The 19,939-nt window shown below is 40.4% G+C and overlaps 1 protein-coding gene across 3 annotated transcripts in view; it reads right to left on the bottom strand.

Moving 5' to 3' along the window:
• The window catches only part of LOC138960118 (myosin-IIIb-like), a 105,971-nt gene that overhangs the window by 29,286 nt on the left and 56,746 nt on the right, over positions 1–19,939 (bottom strand). The window contains exons 9-26 of one of the 3 annotated variants that reach the window (XM_070331867.1): positions 18,908–18,998; positions 17,470–17,628; positions 15,969–16,085; positions 15,446–15,550; positions 13,651–13,734; positions 12,791–12,944; positions 12,413–12,464; positions 11,651–11,749; positions 10,876–10,987; positions 10,083–10,209; positions 9,340–9,553; positions 7,228–7,369; positions 6,725–6,878; positions 6,337–6,425; positions 5,669–5,798; positions 5,181–5,213; positions 1,393–1,526; positions 377–391 (exon numbers count right to left, since the gene is read on the bottom strand). In XM_070331867.1, coding sequence (XP_070187968.1) covers positions 377–391; positions 1,393–1,526; positions 5,181–5,213; positions 5,669–5,798; positions 6,337–6,425; positions 6,725–6,878; positions 7,228–7,369; positions 9,340–9,553; positions 10,083–10,209; positions 10,876–10,987; positions 11,651–11,749; positions 12,413–12,464; positions 12,791–12,944; positions 13,651–13,734; positions 15,446–15,550; positions 15,969–16,085; positions 17,470–17,628; positions 18,908–18,998 — 2,011 coding nt within the window. The remainder of the gene's footprint in view (positions 1–376; positions 392–1,392; positions 1,527–5,180; positions 5,214–5,668; positions 5,799–6,336; positions 6,426–6,724; positions 6,879–7,227; positions 7,370–9,339; positions 9,554–10,082; positions 10,210–10,875; positions 10,988–11,650; positions 11,750–12,412; positions 12,465–12,790; positions 12,945–13,650; positions 13,735–15,445; positions 15,551–15,968; positions 16,086–17,469; positions 17,629–18,907; positions 18,999–19,939) is intronic. The other 2 variants (XM_070331868.1, XM_070331869.1) reach the window with 2 other exon arrangements.

Here is a 19,939-nt window from a genome sequence, read left to right as displayed (position 1 = left end):
TGTAAAAAAATTCCATCTCACACGGCATTAAGTCTCAGGGCTTGGAAACATGAATATACGCATGCAGGAAAAAAAAAATGGGTAGCGCCGTATACTGTATGGCAGCTCGCTTTCCCCAGGGAGAAAGCATCCCGAATTTCTGTGAGGTTACCCTCATGGACTATATAAAATCTTATCCCTTATTATATCTAATAAAAGAAGAAGTAATTACTGTACAAATTGTACATGTATGTATCATAACTTTTTAGACAAAAAATTGTCACACCTGACCACAGAAAGTACACTCTGATCAATTTGTAGCGTTAAAAAGCGTTCACCGGGAAGCTTCAGGGAATAAGGTATTTGCCAAGAGAGACACTCGGTTCCTCGTACTTACTAATTTACCGTAGATCTGAAAGTTCGATGACAAAATTATTATAAGTAAAGAAATTATGCTGGAGGAAAAGTGGAACCCCCTTTTAAGACTCTCCAATTTAAGACTAATTCCCTTCCTCCCTTTTAAGACCTTTCATTTTTTCAGATTTGCTGTTTCTTGGAGTGTTTGAACATTTTTCTTCACACAATTGTAGTGTCATAACAAGGCAAAGACAAGACAGGTAGAAAAACTAATGTTGCCAACCAATCTCTAACATGAACCACTCAAACAAGAAACAGTATTTGACAAAAGACATTTAAACTACAAAATAACACACAATCACCAAAACCAGTGATGAAAAAATTGCAAGGAAAACATATTGAATAAAAATATAACACTCTCATAAACTAAAAATCACGGAGACAAAACAAGAATAGGATCTGACTGCAATGGATGAGATTTAAAAAACAAAACAATGACAACAAAACAAAAAACAAATTGTGGAACTAATAGTGCACAGCTGCAAAACAAACACACACACACACACACACACACACACACACACACACACACACACACACACACACACACACACACACACACACACACACACACACACACACACACACACACACACACACACACACACACACACACACACGCGCACTTTCTCTTAATAACGCGGGCAATCAAAGACATAAGTCCAGTATGTGCACATATGATTGCATAGACCATAGCACCTGCACCTACAAGAAATCCATCTGTCCATAATTCATCCACAAACAAACACACACACACAAACACAGAGTGTAGATGTGACAACGCTGACTGACTCACACTGTAACACTCTTAATCACACACACACACACACACACACACACACACACACACACACACACACACACACACACACACACACACACACACACACCCCAAACAACAGCAAACAAACAAAAAATCGTCCTTTCCTTGACCAATCCTTTCTTCCCCACCCTCCATTCTTCTCATCTTCTGAACACCTCAAGCCAAAGACCTACCCTGCTTCCTCCCATGGCAGAGGTGTTGCGGGAATTGTAGCTCATAGTGACGGCCGGCATGGTTGCCATGGGCGACGGCAGACTGGAAGAGGCGGTGCTGGAACGCTGAGAGGACATGCCGGACGACAAGTTGCCTGCCAGAACAACATGCATGGTGTTCATTAATTATGCTCATCAAGAGAAACTTGAACAATCAAAGGTCTGAAAGTAAAGTCGAACCCCCCTTTTAAGACCCCCCGCCCCAATTTAAGACTTCCTGCTTTATAAGACCCTAGCTCCCTTCTCAGATGTTCTGTCCATAACCTGTGTAAATGTAGCCCCAATTTAAGACTTCCTGCTTTATAAGACCCTAGCTCCCTTCTCAGATGTTCTGTCCATAACCTGTGTAAATGTAGCCCCAATTTAAGACTTCCTCCCTTTTAAAGACCGTGTTTTTTTCAGATTTGTGGAGGTGTTTAAAGGGGGGACCACACTGTAGCTATAGGCACTGATGATACCGAAAGACTGCATATACAATCTTTCTTTCTTTCTTTATTTGGTGTTTAACGTCGTTTTCAACCATTCAAGGTTATATCGCGACGGGGAAAGGGGGGAGATGGGATAGGGGAAAGGGGGGAGATGGGATAGAGCCACTTGTTAATTGTTTCTTGTTCACAAAAGCACTAATCAAAAAATTGCTCCAGGGGCTTGCAACGTAGTACAATATATGACCTTACTGGGAGAATGCAAGTTTCCAGTACAAAGGACTAACATTTCTTACATACTGCTTGACTAAAATCTTTGCAAACATTGACTATATTCTATACAAGAAACACTTAACAAGGGTAAAAGGAGAAACAGAACCGTTAGTCGCCTCTTACGACATGCTGGGTAGCATCGGGTAAATTCTTTCTCGTCCCAACCAATATATGGGACTCCCCCTAACCCGCGGGGGGTCATATACAATCGTAACACCATGACAGACAGGCGATAAAACCAAAAGCTTGAACAAACTCCAACGCAATGGAATTTATTTATGATATTCAGACCCATTAATTGGCAAAAAGGACTTCTTCTTCATCTTATTTTCTTGAATGGATTTATTTTTATCCTGACTAAAGAGGTCATTTTTCAATACTAAGCCTAACTGGTGAAGTTATTATTCTAGTACTAATTATTCTGTTAATTTAGTTTTCTCAACACCTTGAAGCTTACACATTATTTTTTTGACTTCAATTTACAACAATATGCATCAAAGACTGAAGCCATATCAAATAAAAAGCTTTATATTTAACTCCCTGAACAACACCCAGACACGCCAAACAGACTGTTCAAATATGAGTCATTTAAATGCTCAGCGGCAATGCCTGTCAGTCTTTCTGAAGCTTTCTTTGTAGTGGTGACCAAATCCCATTTGATTTACACCGTGCACCTGGAAATATTATTATCAGAGTTCCAATGCTGAGAAGAAGGGCAGACAAACAGAGAGAGAGCGATAGAGAAGGTTCAGGGGAAACAAACGGCGAAGAGAGACAGGGGAAAATGAAACAGAGAGAATTTATTCTACTGTTTAAATTTCAAATCGGAAGTATCAGAGAGGTTCAAAGAAAACTGAGCAGTTGTGTTAGTACGGCAGTACCCCCTTGCCCAAGACAGAAAAAAAAGATTGTTCTTTGTAGTACACCATTCCAAGGACAGTCTAGACTTCTTTGAGTGAGTGTGTGTGTGTGTGTGTGTGTGTGTGTGTGTGTGTGTGTGTGTGTGTCAAGGGCGGATCAATTCACTTTGGAGGGGGGGGTTACAAAATGACTGCGAAGATACAAGTTGACGGCGCCGAAGGCGCCTAAGCCTCTAGGGGGGTCCGGGGGCATGCCCCCCCGGAAAAATTTTTAATCCAAAGAAGCAAAATAGAGCTATCTGGTGCATCCTGAGCCAATAAATTACCTCTTTTTTGGGGGGTGGGGGGGGTTACGTAACCCGTGTAACCCCCCCCAGATCCGCCCTTGTGTGTGTGTGTGTGTCACAGTGTCTGTCTGTCTGTCTGTGTGTGTGTCTGTGTCTGTGTGTCTGTGTCTGTGTGTCACAGTGTCTGTCTGTGTGTGTGTGTGTGTGTGTGTGTGTGTGTGTCTGTCTGTCTGTGTGTGTGTCTGTGTCTGTGTGTCTGTGTCTGTGTGTCACAGTGTCTGTCTGTCTGTGTGTGTGTGTGTGTGTGTGTGTGTGTATGTGTATGTGTGTCTGTGTCTGTGTGTATGCATGTGTTCACATCATTCCCTGTGTCTGTGAACTTGTGAATGTGTGGGTGAGGAGCAAATCTTTGCATGAATGTGCATGGATGTATATATGAAATGTGTGCAAGAATTACAGCATTGCTGCAAAATTTCAGAAAAAGCAGAGTTAAAGCAAAGTTCACTGTCATGTCAGCTCCACTCAAGAGACAAAAAGCACCATCCTGTGCTTACCTATACCCAGTCCTAAAAAAATCGCTTTCGTTCTAGTGAGTGTCAAGAGAGCAAATGCCTCTGTTTTGAATTATACTTCTCTGCTTAAAAGGGCTATGTACAAGAAGAGGTGACAAATAGTCTTTCCTGTCGTTTTCACATAGAAAATCTGAACATCTGAACAACCCTAAAGTAGACAAAGGAATCAACCTTCGTGTTTGTTTGACTGCGCATCCTTCCACTTATTTTTTAATTTTTTTTACGAACAGTCTCTTTGTTTTTAGTTATCAGATTCCAAACACTTAAAGTTACAGATGGGAAAAGGTTTAAAAACTTAAACAGCTGGAAAAGAAATAGAACAAAAGCGCCTATAAAAACTATCCTCGCTCAAATTTTTGTAGACCTATCACGATCAGGTAAAAATAAAATATATCGTTTCTGCAACCATTCAAAAAGCATCATCTGCAAACTTCCAAGCACATATACACAGCAAACGCACACAAGGCAAATGAAATCAAAACCTGCGCCTAATAAACAGTTGTTACAACTGTCTCTCCTGATAGGGCAACCCAAAGTGCGGGGGCGCACTGAAATTCACATCAAACAAAAGTTTTGACCACAATATACTAATAATTCAGACATGCAGCACACACAAAAAGGCAGAAATCAGTCATCCATGTTCAAACAGACACATGCAGAGACAGAGATCAAAATCATACAGTGAAACAAAGACATTCGTACATGCAACAGCACAGTGTAAGGGAGGTAATCTACCTGTAGCCTTTGGGAGGTAATTTACCCCTTGCCTTTTTCCTAGGGCTACTGTTACTGAATACAACTCAGATAAGGTCTCCTCTCCGTGTTCAAGTTTCAAAAAGAACAAGAAGACTGATTACTATGCCAAATATGTCAAATCATAGTCTCAGCCTCGCACACCGTCAACTAACCTAAAACTATACGGTACGTTTTACAGAGACTATCTGTGCTTTGTGAAAATCTGTGAATTGCTCTAGAATGACATGTATGTCACTTCCAAAAAGATGGAACTAAACTGCACGTGAAAAAAAATATAACAGCCACTTTACTTCAAACTAAGGCTATGTTAGTACTGTAACAGCCATCTAAAACCTCAGTCAAAGTAGAATAAAGAAGAGACAGAACTGTGAAGAAAAAAAGGTCACATTTCAAATGCCTCACAAAAAGAACACATCGTTTTCTTCACAAGAACATTACATCTAAATGTAAGCCAGACCTGAACAGAATGAAACAAGATGAGAAAGCGAAGCCAGGTTTGAACAGACTGAAACAAGTGAACAAAGTGTACAGAAGTACCCTATGCATACGCTACAGTTTGAAGTGGAATTAACTCACCGGAACTGTCGGAGCCCCCCCAAGGCAGAGCACCTTTCAGTGACATTTTATTTTAATAAAACTTCATCACACATTAAAAAAACAGCACTTTTTTGCTAATCACCTGCAAAAGGATCTTTTTTTGCTGAAGGGTGACTGCATGGAAAAAGGTCCTATAAAACCCTAAGGGTGTACAGTGTGTGTGTGTGTGTGTGTGTGTGTATATACGTGTGTGTGAGTGTGTGTGTGTCGGGGGTGTGGGGTAGAATAAGGGTAGATTGCCGTGAAATATCATAATTTCAGATAATACCGGAAGAACACCGATTCGCCCCAAAATGCAGTAAAGGTAACTCATGCAACTGTCCCACTGCTGTGTAACAATCAACACAAACATCAGCTACAGAAAATCACAAACATATTTTTTATATGACAACACTTCTGATCAAATACCCATGCTACAACGTCAAAATTGCAAAATAACATCAAAACTCTCATACATATCAACATACCTGTTTTTGTGAGTGGTGTCTGGAAGAGAGTTCTGACAACTTTGTTCTCTGACGTTCTCAGTATATTGGTGATCTCAACAGGAAGACGATCACGATTCTTCTCCAGAAACCCTGTAGCGTCATATTCCACCTACAAGGAAGAACAAATAATAAAATGCAGTAAGAGTAGACAGCTTCTGTCAAAAAATGTTATATGTAAATCAATTTACAAAATGTTAATATTCACATGCCCTTCCAAGTAAGCTTTTTTCGCTGTTATTTGAAACAGCTGCATATCCCCCTACACTGCCTATATATAATTCAAAATCCCAAGGTCCCCCTAGCTATTACCCGTTAATATGTGAAAAAAGGCATCTAAATATGCAATGAATTTCAACTGAATAGGCACAAGTTCTTGAACAAATACCCAGCCATCAACCAGCAAGCTAACAACCAAAAAAAACAGCAGCCCTTCCCCTCCCATATAGCCCCTAAAACAAAAATAAACACACAAAAAAGAGAACTGAACTGAACTGAACTTTAGTTTACAAGGATGAAGAATTAAGGCTAGACCTTTTCTTACAATTTAAAAAACCCATCCACACCCACCCACACACTCATAATCAAACTATTCTAACATATTAGCGCTAAGAGATCATTGGTTAGACAGCAGTTAAAACACAAGTTACCTTCCCAGCAAAGTGGTCAATGCAGAAATGCAGCACGTTGCCTTTGGTTTTGGAGTAGGCAGGCGCCCTGACGTTCTTGTTGAACTTGTCTGCACACACAAACAATTAACATCACACTTTGTTCACAAAACAATGGAACAACATGTATTATTTGCACTGGTGGTGCACTGACCTCATTACCAACTGAGCTACCCTGCCTCTATACAACACACAGCAGTGACTTACCAACAAGAGTCTGTTCTGTGGCCTTGGGAAAGTGACTCTCGATCCTCATCCAACAGTGCCAGCAGACCCATAGGTTTGGACAAGAATTAACATGTCGACGATGTACACTCAACATATTGTGATGATCAATCAAAGCTCTGTACAACACACAGCCATGACTTACCAACAAGAGTCTGTTCTGTGGCCTTGGGAAAGTGACTCTCCTCGTCGAGCAGTGCTAGCAGACCCATGGGTTTGGACAGGAACATGTCTAGGATGGGGCGGTTGTCTACGTAGCTCACCAACGTTGCATCAATCTCCTCCTTCTCATACTCCGCCTGTTTACAGAAAACATCTTGTGTATTAGTCATTCAGATTATCATAGACAGATACAGGCACAGGAATACGAACACACACACATGCACACACACACAAGCATGCACACACACACACACACACACACACACACACACACACACACACACACACACTACACTACACACACACACATGCACACACACACATGCACACACACACATGCACACACACACACACACACAACCACACACACACTCACAACACACACACATCGGATACCACTTCATACACCCTCCCTCCTCCCCACCCACATCACATCTCTCATAACCTAGCAGATACATTGTACATCATTAGCATTTTCCAACCCACCAGCTCCCAAGCAAAGATGTGCTGGTTGAAGTAATACTGGATCTGTTCGTTGGCAATGTTGATGCATAGCTGTTCAAAGGAGTTGGTCTTGAAGTTCTCAAAGCCAAAGATGTCCAGTAGACCAGTCACCACACGGTCATCTCTGCACAATTTGATAGAAAATTTAGATGAATATTTCAGTCCTACAATATATTTTGATGGAATAACAATACAAAAATGTGCTACATATATTAACACTTAATGAAATTATACAAACTTTCAAGAACACGCATACATACTAGCACTAACACACACACACACACATTTGTTTAAAGTTAAGTGGCATCCTGTGGAAAAATGACATATGATCACAAGTTTGAGAGCATTGAACAATCCAATACAAATACTCTTAGGGCTTAATATTCATGGGACTCTGGAACTGTCTACAATATATGAATGACAAGGGAAGCATAAACAAGTCGCGTAAGGCGAAATAACAACATTTAGTCAAGCTGTCGAACTGACAGAATGAAACTGAACGCACTGCTTTTTTCACCAAGACCGCATACTCGTGGTTTCGTCAGTCCACCGCTCGTGGCAAAGGCAGTGAAATCGACAAGCCAGAATAGTGACACTGGTAGTGGTCGCGCTGAGCAGGATAACACGCTTTTATGTATGTCTATTCTTTTTAGCTTACCGAGTTTGTTTTTAATCCAAACATATCATATCTATATGTTTTTGGAATCAGGGACCGACAAGGAATAAGACAAAATTGTTTTTAAATCGATTTCGGAAAAATAATTTTAATCATAATTTTCATATTTTTAATTTTCAGAGCTTGTTTGTTATCCAAATATAACATATGTATATATTTTTGAAATCAGAAAATGACAAAGAATAAGATGAAATTGTTTTTGGATCGTTTAATAAAAAATATTGTTAATTACAAGTTTCCGATTAGTTAATGAATGAGTTACCAAACTCATTCATTAGTTTTTAAGCCACCAAGCTGAAATGCAATACCAAAGTCCAGCCTTCGTCGAAAATTGTTTTGCCAAAAATGAGGGTGTGACAGTGCTGCCTCAACATTTACAAAAAGCCGGATATGACGTCATCAAAGGTATTTATAGAAAAAAATGGAAAATACGTCTGGGGATATCGTTCCCAGGAACTCTCATGTCAAATTTCATAAAGATCGGTCTAGTAGTTTAGTCTGAATCGCTCTACACACACACACAGACACACACACACACACACATATACCACGACTCTCGTCTCGATTCCCCCTCTATGTTAAAACATTTAGTCAAAACTTGACTAAATTAAATGTAAAAAGGAAATAAAAAGGTCTTATGCTTTGTTGGTTAATTCACACACACACACACACACACACACACACACACACACACACACACACACACACACATACACACACTATGCACACAAGCTTGTTTGCACGCACACATGCACACATATATGCATGCAGACACATGTGTGCACATACTTCCAAGTGCATGATAAGAAAGCAATATAACCATGTAACCAGGCACCTAAATTGCACCCATCACCCTAAACACTGCTTGCAGTTTCCTGTCTGGCTGTTCACTGGTGCCTGTGCATACAGTTCTTACACAGCCATGCTTTTCAAATGTTTTGGATAATGCAGAAAACTAACCAGCAAAACGTAACACTAACCCTCCGTTTGCTCTACCACTGCTACCTTTCCAAATGATCAGAAAACTTGGGAATCTCACCACAAGTAAGATATTACCTCTCTCCTTCCCCTCTTCCCCAATCCATCTGCAGTTCACTGCACCAGACAGGAGTATAAATGTTCAAACAGATTTCATCACTTTTGCCAGAATTGTTATGGGCTCAGTTATGGTCAAGGGAATCAAAGGATTCCCTACAGGGGAGGGGGGGGGGGGAGGGAGATGGAGGGAGGAGGGGGACTGGAAGGATAGGGGATTGACATTTCTGGACTGGAGATACTGGAAAAAGTTTGCCGCTCACACACAGATTTCAAAACGTGAGCACCCAATATTTCACACATCCAATAAACACATAAAGAAATAAGAGATCCACATTTTATGAACATGTAACAAACTTCTACAGGAAGCACAGTATTCTTACTCTTTGACAGCATTGCCAGGCTTGAGCAGGGCTGAGATTCTGTTGACGATCCAAGAGAAGAGTCGGCCGTACAGCGACTTGGACATTGCGTGGCGGGCGTTGTTTGCCTCCTGGACGTTGTTGGCTCTGATGATGACCTCTCCCTTGGCCACCATGCCCGTGCTGGTCAGACACTCGTCCAGGTCTTTGAATTCAAGACCCAGTAGTCTTGCCACTGGAAGGAATGAGATATAATACATTTTGGTTTGAAAAAGAGCACAACCCAGGTCTTTGAATTCCAGACCTAGTAATCTTGTCGCTGAGAGGAAAGAGATAATACATTCTGGTTTGAGACAAAAATGCAATATGCAAAATGGTTATTTATCTCTTTTTGTGTGTATGTGACAGTGTGTCTGTACCTGTTCATCTGTCTATCTTTTGAGTTCCTAACATGTTCAAAGAAATGTGGGTCTTGTCTAAAATAAAAAAGATAAAAATCCTGTGTCGTGTTTGCTTCCTTCTCCTTCTTTTACCGTTTTTCTACCCAATATTCTTCCCTCGATTCTCTTTCCTTTTTTCTGTTTTGGTGCAAGAAGATAACTGAAAAGTTAGGTCCCTTCCATTGTGGATATTCAAAACCCCTCAATTTTTTTACGTCCTCTCTTTCTAAGACCTTGATTTTCTTTGACTGCTCTCCAGAAAGTCAAGTCAAAGACAGCTAGTTTTCTCCACTTTACTGTTAACGTTGCCAAAGAAGCGCATACCTATGTGCAAGACGTCTGTGTTGCCCACATGACAGGATTCATCGCCGTGGCTGTTCTCCGACGTGACGAAATCCACGTTGCCTGTGTGCAGGATGGCCACCAGGATCTGGTACACTGACTTGACCTCCTGTAACGACAGAATTAACTCAATGTTAGTCAAAAAGTTCACACATTTCATTTACACACTTTGTTGTTTAAGTTTATTCCTGTCCCGTTTTTATTTGTTGTGATTGTTTGTTCTTTAGCCATGGTAGATTATTCCCTGTTTAGGGTGAGGGCCATATGTAAAAAAAGCAGATCACAGCGTACTCTATATACCCTCGTAAAATAAACATTTAAAAACACACACACACACACACTCGCGCGTACACACATTTACAATTGTCATTGTCATTTTCCTGTATAGCTGAGTTTCTTCATTCTATGCATGCAGCACAAATGATATAAGCATACCCTAAAGTAATCCCAATGAAGGTGACATCAAGTACAACTGAAAAAAGGCAGTAGATAATTTAAGACTCTTCCAGTCTGATGACAAACGACACTACTAAATTTAGAGATTAATTGTCACTGATGACAACAAAGATGGTGAATATATGTACTTCAAAAGATCTAAGAATGGTGAAAAAAGCAATGACAAAGACAGCCCTTCTGATGTCAAAGCGATTTACTGGTTCAAGTTAATTAACGTTTCACATTACATGCATGCAGTGTGAATTGAAAAGATGTACAATATGTACAAAACATGAAGAATATGAAACTTAACTCTGCAGGCTACGAACTATAAATTCACCTCCGGTTGAAAGCCGATGATTTCAAAGCAGTGTTCAATGGCCTTGAATTTGACCCTGTTCACTGAGATGGCAGCTGCATCGGGTGGTTGACTGGTGTATTCCTGAATGTACCTGCACAATATGGAAGTTTGTACATATTATTCAAATTAAATATACCAAATTCTACGGAAACGTATGTATGTGTGTGTGTGTGTGTGTGTGTGTGTGAGTTGTGTCTGTGTGTGCATGACAGTGTAATGTACGTATGTATGCATGCATGGTGATGTGTGTCTGCATATGTGTCTGGTTGGTTTTTATTTTATTTTTACCGTGCCGTGCCAAGATGAAATCCTTTTGCAAAATTGGTGAATAAATATCTTGTATCTTGTATCTTGTATCTTGTATGTGTGACTGCATGCATACCAAGAAGTGCATGTTGTCCAAAATGCCACACATGATTGAAACACAATTCATCCATAATCAGTCATATTGCTGTGAAAATGTAAATAGCACGTAAACATATGTGCTTGCCTTGTGCAATGCAACCACAGTGGACCCCCCCCTCCCCTTTTAAAATCCTGCTTTGTCATGCAGCCCTTCTGTTCACAACTCCTGTTAATTTACCCCTATTTTAAGACTCCCTCCTTTTTGAGGCCTGATTTTCTCAAATGTTGTTATGTCTTCTTCTTTTTCTCCTCCTTTTTCTTCTGCGCTCGATAAGTGTTAGAGGTCCTTGTATAAGCAGCTAAGATATCAACAAACGCATGCTCCGATATTTGTCCAATATACTCATACCTGTAGGTTGTTCTTTGTTTGAGATGAAACTCCTTCTGGTGTTCATGTGAGACCAGCCCATCATGAACGTAGTAGAAGATGTGAAAACTTTGTTCGCCTCTGTACAGAAAACACAGTCATTTTTCACCGTGTGGTTCACTTGCAGTGTCAATCATGGCAAGGGAGGCAACAGTCAGCCAACAACCAAATAATTGCAACCAAATGGGTTACTGTTTGTTCCTATATACTGTAAGCTGGCATCTTGAGAAAGAAGCTTTTGAAATACCAACCAGCATTAACATTTTAAAAGACATACAGCTAAGAAATAAATAAAATTGTGCTATACATACGATACAAAGTCATTAGTGTTTTTTCATTGACAAATTCTGAGCCAGAGTGAAGGAGTGGAGGTTGAAGACCTTAGTCCAGGAGAAACAGTACCTTCTTATAAATGCAGTTTATCCCGGACTTAGGTCTCTAAACTCAACTCCAGGACTGAGTTGCACTAACTGAAAGTGGGTGCCACCCAAACGGGAGAGAACAAACCGCGGGGTCTGATTGGTTAAAATCAAAGCAAATCTCAATTTCAACCAATCCAACACCAAGGCTGGCTCCCACCCGGTTGGTAACTTTCTCGTGCAGCTCCGCCCTGCATTCAAGCCCTTAAGACTATTGATGCATCCACCCTGAACAAAATCCTTCAAATAGGAGAAAGATTGAAGTTTCTTTTGACAGTAACAGATCAAATTAAAGAATGATCAACAAATATATCTGTATACTTACAGAGCTTGGTAAATCACTCTGGACTTCTCCAACAGGTACTCTGTGATTTTGGCTGCACAAAACGAAATAAAATAAGTGGGACAAAAAGAGAGAAATCCTCTTCTTTTGTATAACAGACAGTGTTGGTCAGTTAATAGTTATATTGATCATACTAGTATGGTAAAGAAAAGGTATCTGAGAGTAATAGTCTTTAATGAGCAACAGCTGTTTCTATTATGTATACATATTTTCAAGGTACTGGCATAAACTGTATTCTCCCTTCCTCTTCTATTTTAAGCTGTAAAACCAATTAAGTGATTGGTTTCACAGCAAATACAGCTTACCCAGAACACATTCCAACTACACAAGCTCTGCAGAAAACATAAATTAATTATTTACCTCCAACAACAACTCCAGTGTGTTTTGTGAAGAACATTTCCAGGTATTTTCCAAAGCGTGAGGAGTTGTCGTTGATGACTGTCTTTGCGTTGCCAAAAGCTTCCATCAGGGGGTTGACTTGTAAGATTCGTTCCTCCAACTTTCTATTTTCTGCCTAGGATATGAACATTATGATAAAATAAATCAATTAATCAACCAATCAAGTGATATATGGGCTACAATTAACCAAAATGTATTAGCCTCAACTAGGCTATCAAGTAACAAATCAACTTTCCATCACACCCAAAATACTCACATACCATCATGCTGCCAAGCAGCAAACCATCAGTCAGTCAGTCAATCAGTCAGTCAGTCAGTCAGACTCAATCAGTCAGTCAGTCAGTCAGACTCAGTCAGTCAGTCAGTCAGTCAGACTCAGTCAGTCAGTCAGTCAGTCAGACTAAGTCAATAAATCAATCAGTCAGTCAGTCAGTCAGTCAGTCAGTCAGTCAGTCAGTCAGTCAGACTAAGTCAATCAATCAGTCAGTCAGTCAGTCAGTCAGTCAGTCAGTCAGACTAAGTCAATCAATCAGTCAGTCAGTCAGTCAGTCAGACTAAGTCAGACTCAGTCAATCAATCAATTAATCAAATCAATCAGCCAACCCATGCAATCAATTCAGATAGTCTGATCTGAAGTTCACAGAACAGTAATAATACTAATATAACCCATGACATATGAACTCATTCACAAAAAAAGGCAGAGCAACAAAGTAACCATACAGCAATATAGAGAAAGTGACACGCACACTTAATCAATTTTGCTCAAAAAGGATAACTGATGATATGAAAAGACATATCAGTCATGATAAAGTTTAACTAACCTTCCCCAGCTGTGTAAGCTGCTGCACCAGAAGATTGGCGCTCTCTGTCTTGCCTGCACCCGACTCCCCGCTGATTACGATGCACTGTAACATACAGCAAAAACAAGCAAGGGTAAATAATATTCATGAAACAACAACGACAACAAACAATACAGTGGTACGGTGGAACCCCCTTTTAGAGACCTCCACAAATCTGAGAAAATCGGGTCTTAAAAAGGAAGGAGTTTTAAAATGGGGTACATTGACACAGGTTATAAACAGACAATGGGACAAATCAAGGAGTCTTCTTCTTCTTCTTCGTTCATGGGCTCAGACTCCCACGTTCACTCATGTTTTAAGTAAAAGTGGAGTTGTACGTGTATGACCGTTTTTACCCCGCCATTAAGGCAGCATACGCCGATTTCGGGGGAGAAATCAAGGAGTGAAAAAGGGGGTAGTCTGAAATTGGGGGGTCTTTAAAGGGAGGCTCCACTGTAGTTGTGATGAAAAGACTCTCTTGGGACCCGCCCAAAGTGTCCCCACACTGCTTGTGATGAAAAGACACCCTTGGGACCCGCCCAAAGTGTCCCCACACTGTTTGTGATGAAAAGACTCCCTTGGGACCAGCCCATAGTGTCCCCACACTGCTTGTGATGAAAAGACTCCCTTGGGACCCGCCCATAGTGTCCCCACACTCTTTGTGATGAAAAGACACCTTTGGGACCCGCCCAAAGTGTCCCCACACTGCTTGTGATGAAAAGACACCCTTGGGACCCGCCCAAAGTGTCCCCACACTGCTTGTGATGAAAAGACACCCTTGGGACCCGCCCAAAGTGTCCCCACACTGCTTGTGATGAAAAGACTCCCTTGGGACCAGCCCAAAGTGTCCCCACACTGCTTGTGATGAAAAGACTCCCTTGGGACCAGCCCATAGTGTCCCCACACTGCTTGTGATGAAAAGACACCCTTGGGACCAGCCCAAAGTGTCCCCACACTGCTTGTGATGAAAAGACACCCTTGGGACCAGCCCAAAGTGTCCCCACACTGCTTGTAATGAAAAGACTCCCTTGGGACCCGCCCAAAGTGTCCCCACACTGCTTGTGATGAAAAGACTCCCTTGGGACCAGCCCATAGTGTCCCCACACTGCTTGTGATGAAAAGACTCCCTTGGGACCCGCCCAAAGCGTCCCCACATTGCTTGTGATGAAAAGACACCCTTGGGACCAGCCCATAGTGTCCCCACACTGCTTGTGATGAAAAGACTCCCTTGGGACCCGCCCATAGTGTCCCCACACTGCTTGTGATGAAAAGACTCCCTTGGGACCAGCCCATAGTGTCCCCACACTGCTTGTGATGAAAAGACACCCTTGGGACCCGCCCAAAGTGTCCCCACACTGCTTGAGGTCATGACAGGTACAGGTATATATTTCAATCATGATAACAGACAACAGGACTTTGTTATGACAGGTTTTAGGTATATTTTGATCAAGATAATAGACACATGGACTACAGAAGGTGTTTTTGTTGGTAATCCACCACTTCCATCCATAGACACTCTGACACTTTATGGCCCTTCCGAGTAACTAGATTTTATTTATTACATTGAATGTCCAAAAAATGACAAAAAATAACATAAAATGAAATAAAATAAATCAAAGAGCAATTTTGTAGGGAAGCTAGGGCACCAGCTGCCCTCAAACCATATAATTTTATTTTTCTTTCTGTAATTCAGAGGGTGCACAGTTCTGTATTTAAATCTATATCTGGTAAGTATAAGTCTGCCGACAGCAGAAACACAATACAGTAGTTGCATTACCTGACTGTGCTGGTTGTGCATCATACTCTGATAGGACTGGTCGGCCACAGCAAAGATGTGCGGAGGGTTTTCTGCCTTGGCTGCGTGCAAGTACTTCCGAGCATACTGCACACACACACACAATACAAGTTATATACTGTTCCTGCATCTCTCAAAAGACAACACACGACCTATTCCAGCTACGGAAAACATCATTTCTTTGTGTGGCTACTAGGATCTTCACATTGAAAAATAAAATAAAAACACTGTTTGTTTGTTTGTTTGTTTGTTTGTTTGATTGTTCGTTTGTTTATTTGTCTGTCTGTTCCTACAGAATATTCTGCTTCTGCCTAAACTAGTTGTAAGGGATTTCACCTCCACTGTTCCAGAAATTAAGTTCCAGCAAAACAGTAGGTTGGGGATTCAGCTCCACTGTGAGGAATGAAACAAGCAACATGTACATTCCTTCCTGTGTTGTCTTCCAGTTAACCCTGAAATTCCATCTGATATCCACACTTCTGCACAACTAGCAGTGCATGCTCACCTCCTCTGTGTAAATGGTGAGGGGAGTGAAAGGGTTAACGGCCAGCAGAATGTCCCCGATGTAGGTGTAGGTCATTTCATCCTGGTACCGGTCACACAGCTGGTTCACTATCACATCCTGTGGCAAGAAAAGAGCGTTTTAAGCTAAACTAAGAGAACCCTCTTGACAGCCACAATAGCTATCAGGTAAGTATTTTGCTTCAAACTCTCAATAATAATAATAATAATGACAGCTTATATAGTGCGAAGCACAGGAGTCTATGCTCTCTGCGCTTTACAAATTAACTATGCATGAGAACATACAATAACTCTGACAAGGGAAACAACCACTGTATACTGCCCTTTGAAAATGCAGCAAGATGATTGCCTACCCTGGAGACCATTTTCTCAGTTTTGGTGTTATTGTCATACTTTGTGTTATACTTTTTCATTGATTATTTTGCTAAATTCTCCCAGCAGTCAAAGGTTTCATATTGAGCATGAACTGAGCAATTAGTAAAGGCTAATAGTGCTCCCACCTTCTCCCTCCATCACCAAAACCCCTCCCCCAATATACTCCTTGCCCAAATCCGCTCTCTCATCAGTCTCATAATTATACTCCCGGCCAAAAACATAAACCAAACAACTCAACAAATAAAAAAATAACGATGGTACAGGTAGTTAGTCATATTCCCCAACATACACGGCTTATTTTGGTTAAATATTGCTGTCAAAGTGTAAGCAAATAGCATGCATATATAAGTTTATATGCCTTACTGTTCTCGTAAGAATCAAAATCATACCAAGGCCAATTAGTACACACAAATCTCTAACCACAAACCAAGACAAGAGGCGAAGCCTTCAAGGCTCACGTAAGAAATCGACAAACAGTAACACAAACTCAATCACTCCGTCACACATACACACACACACACAGTAAGCATAGGTGAAACTGTGCAAGAAAGCGAGACCCTGGATCTGCCAACTAGTCTCGGCCCGCTCACAATAACAATGACCGAGACTTTCAGTAATTCCTTTGCGTGACGTCTAACCCTCTTACGTCATAATGTGACGTCTTCAAATAGTTTCTATCACACACGTCAAACACTTTTGACCGAGACGTAATCTTCTTATGCGAGCTTTATCCATAGACTCGGAAATGTTAAAGTTTCTATCACACACACACACACACACACACACACACACACACACACGCACGCACGCACGCACAGACAGACAAAGTTTATCATCGCATAGGCTACACTTACGTGAGCCAAAAACCATTTTTCCAAAAAGTCCATCTTGTGAGTGTTTGTGCTTTTGTTAATTTGTATATTTTGTTCCCCTTCATATGCAACGATTTCTGTTGTTGTAAAAATTGATTTGATCAAATGTTTCTCATACACATTACTTTGTATAATTTGTATATTTGCGATATTTTTGATTATTATTTTCGTAATGCGCTTAAAACTATTGTTAGGATTTGCGCCATGTAAAATCCCTAATTATTCTTATAATATGACCTCGTCTAGGATTTCCAGTGTGGCGAGATCATCGGCAGTGGGCGAGGGGTCTTTGCGAGACCTGCGGCCAGATTTGAGCTGTCCGTGCTTGGTGGTCACATCGGGGGCAGCCACCTTGTGTTCCATCTTGGACGTTATTTCTGACAGCTTCTTGCGCAGCTGCAATAAAAAACATCAGAAAATGTTATATGTAAGAATTTTAAAAGGAGAAGAGCTGGTGGTATATGCTTTCTCCGGAAATGTCGTTTGGCATAATTATGTGCAGTCATCAAAAAGCTGAAACTTCTATCAAATTGAAAAGCAAACTTCGAATCATAATTGCAGTTCTGTCTGTCTGTCTGTCTGTCTGTCTGTCTGTCTATCTATTGGGCTGTCTGGCAAGTACACACATGCATCATTACATGTGTACAATCACTCTCCATGCATGTGTGCTTGTTCTGCCTATCCCCAGACAACACAAATTTGTGTGTGTGGTTACAATCCCTCATGATCAAGCCTTTGAACTTTGCCGGACTACTGTTACACCCTTTTCAATCCTGCAAGAGCTGTCCAAATCTGGCACTACTGATCCATGAACACTATATTTATTAATAATCTAGCCCCTGTTTGACATCTGGCTGCAGAGCTGAAAAAAGATTTTTCATCCATGTGTTATTAAAAGAATGCATGTCATGTTAAATTAATATGTTGGGGCCGGCACACATTTGTGTGCTGAAAAAAACAATGGGGAACACTTTTCTCTTCAAAAATAAGTCATTTAGAATTCATGTTTGTGAAAGTGATGCTTCATTGATCCATTGCCGATGAATGCCATCATCAATTCACGGCTAGTTGGCACCACAAGTAGGATAGAAGAGAGGTTTCCATCAGAAGCATTTAAACCTGAATTATTTATCTACCATGCCGCTGTAGGCAGCACAACACTAAATCAGAATGCAGCGATGATGTTTAGTCTAGCAAGCCCCTTAAACAAAACTGAAAAAAAAAATTAAAAAAAAATGAAGTCACAGACTGATTAATAGATGTCCAAATGTCTGCACTCCTTAACAAAAACTGATGTTTTTTTTTGTGTGTGTAACTTTCTTCGCAAGTCATTGACATCAACAAATGAAAACAAGACAACTCAACTTACCATTGAAATTATACATAATTCAAACAACCTTTATCATCAATGTTTGTATAACTTTGAAATCATGCAAGGATATTCTCAACTGGTTCCCCTAAGTGTTCCAGCTAATGACTTGGATTTAGTATCATAAACTCCACAATCAGAATTTCCCCACACTTATATGTTGTTGAAAACATAAATGCACTACTGACTGGTGTCAAGACTGTGATTACACAATCTATCACTGCAATTAATAAAGAAGACCTGGGAGTTTCAGCCCATGAACGAAGAAGAAAAAGAAAAACGTACAAAATCAAAGGAGAAACTTACCAGAGTAACGTCGCGGGGCGCTCCCTGTAGAAAGGGGTGAGACAGCAAGTCCTTTGTGAAAGGTCTCTTCTCAAAATCCTTCACCAGGCATCTAAACAGAAAAACAAAACAAATTTTTATACAATTTCAGGAAAAGTGGTTTTTTTTACATTCCTCTATTTCCTGATTCTATTTCCTGTCATTACAGTGGAACCCTCCTTTTAAAACCACCCGGTTAAAGTCTTCCTCGCTCTTAAGACCTTGTTTTCTCAGAATTCTTGTTCATAACCTCTGTAAATTTACTCCCAATTTAAGGCTCCCTCCTTTTTAAGACCTGTTGTTGAGGTCTTAAGAGAGGGGTTCCACTGTACATGTAGGCTACTATGTGCATTCTGGCTGTATTTAATCATATTCCATTTAAGTCTGGTTTTGTTATGCACTACTTGTTGTTTTATACAGTACTTAGTCTCTGAAATCCTTCAGCAGGCATTTGGAAGCAGCTAGCTAGAATAGAAAATATTTCCACATGATTTTTTTCCAATTCAATCTCTTTCATGTTGTTGGTGTTTTTTTTTTATTTATTTTTTTATTTTTTATTGATGGACAAATTATCTGAGATTCACCTCACATGACAATCACATTCTTTTGTTCCATCTAATTACTCAATACGATAGAAATTTGAACTGAAACTTATAAAAGACTTCTTATAAAGACAGCCTCATTTATCTTCCTATTGATTTGTGAACATCGGTTCCTTGTAATTCTATGTACAAGTTCTTACTATCCTGTTTAACTGTGTCACATGAGATCAGGGGAAAAAAATCTATGCTGAATACACGTAAGACTGACAGCATTTAACACAAAGAATCAACAGAAAAGTGCAGGTAACTTTCTGTACATTGTACTAGCTGATGTCATGAACCAAGATAAAACATAACAGTAAAACAAGAGGAGCAAACGCTCGATCGAGTCACTTTCGCAGTTCTGAATATTATATGAGGCATCAGATGGACAGGAAGAAATTGCTATTCACAACACAATACAGATGTAAAT

The sequence above is a fragment of the Littorina saxatilis genome, linkage group LG2 (assembly GCF_037325665.1).
Source record: "Littorina saxatilis isolate snail1 linkage group LG2, US_GU_Lsax_2.0, whole genome shotgun sequence".
Classification (NCBI taxonomy): domain Eukaryota; kingdom Metazoa; phylum Mollusca; class Gastropoda; order Littorinimorpha; family Littorinidae; genus Littorina; species Littorina saxatilis.
Note: the sequence above shows the minus strand (reverse complement) of the source record. Positions and strands in the feature narration are given on the sequence as shown.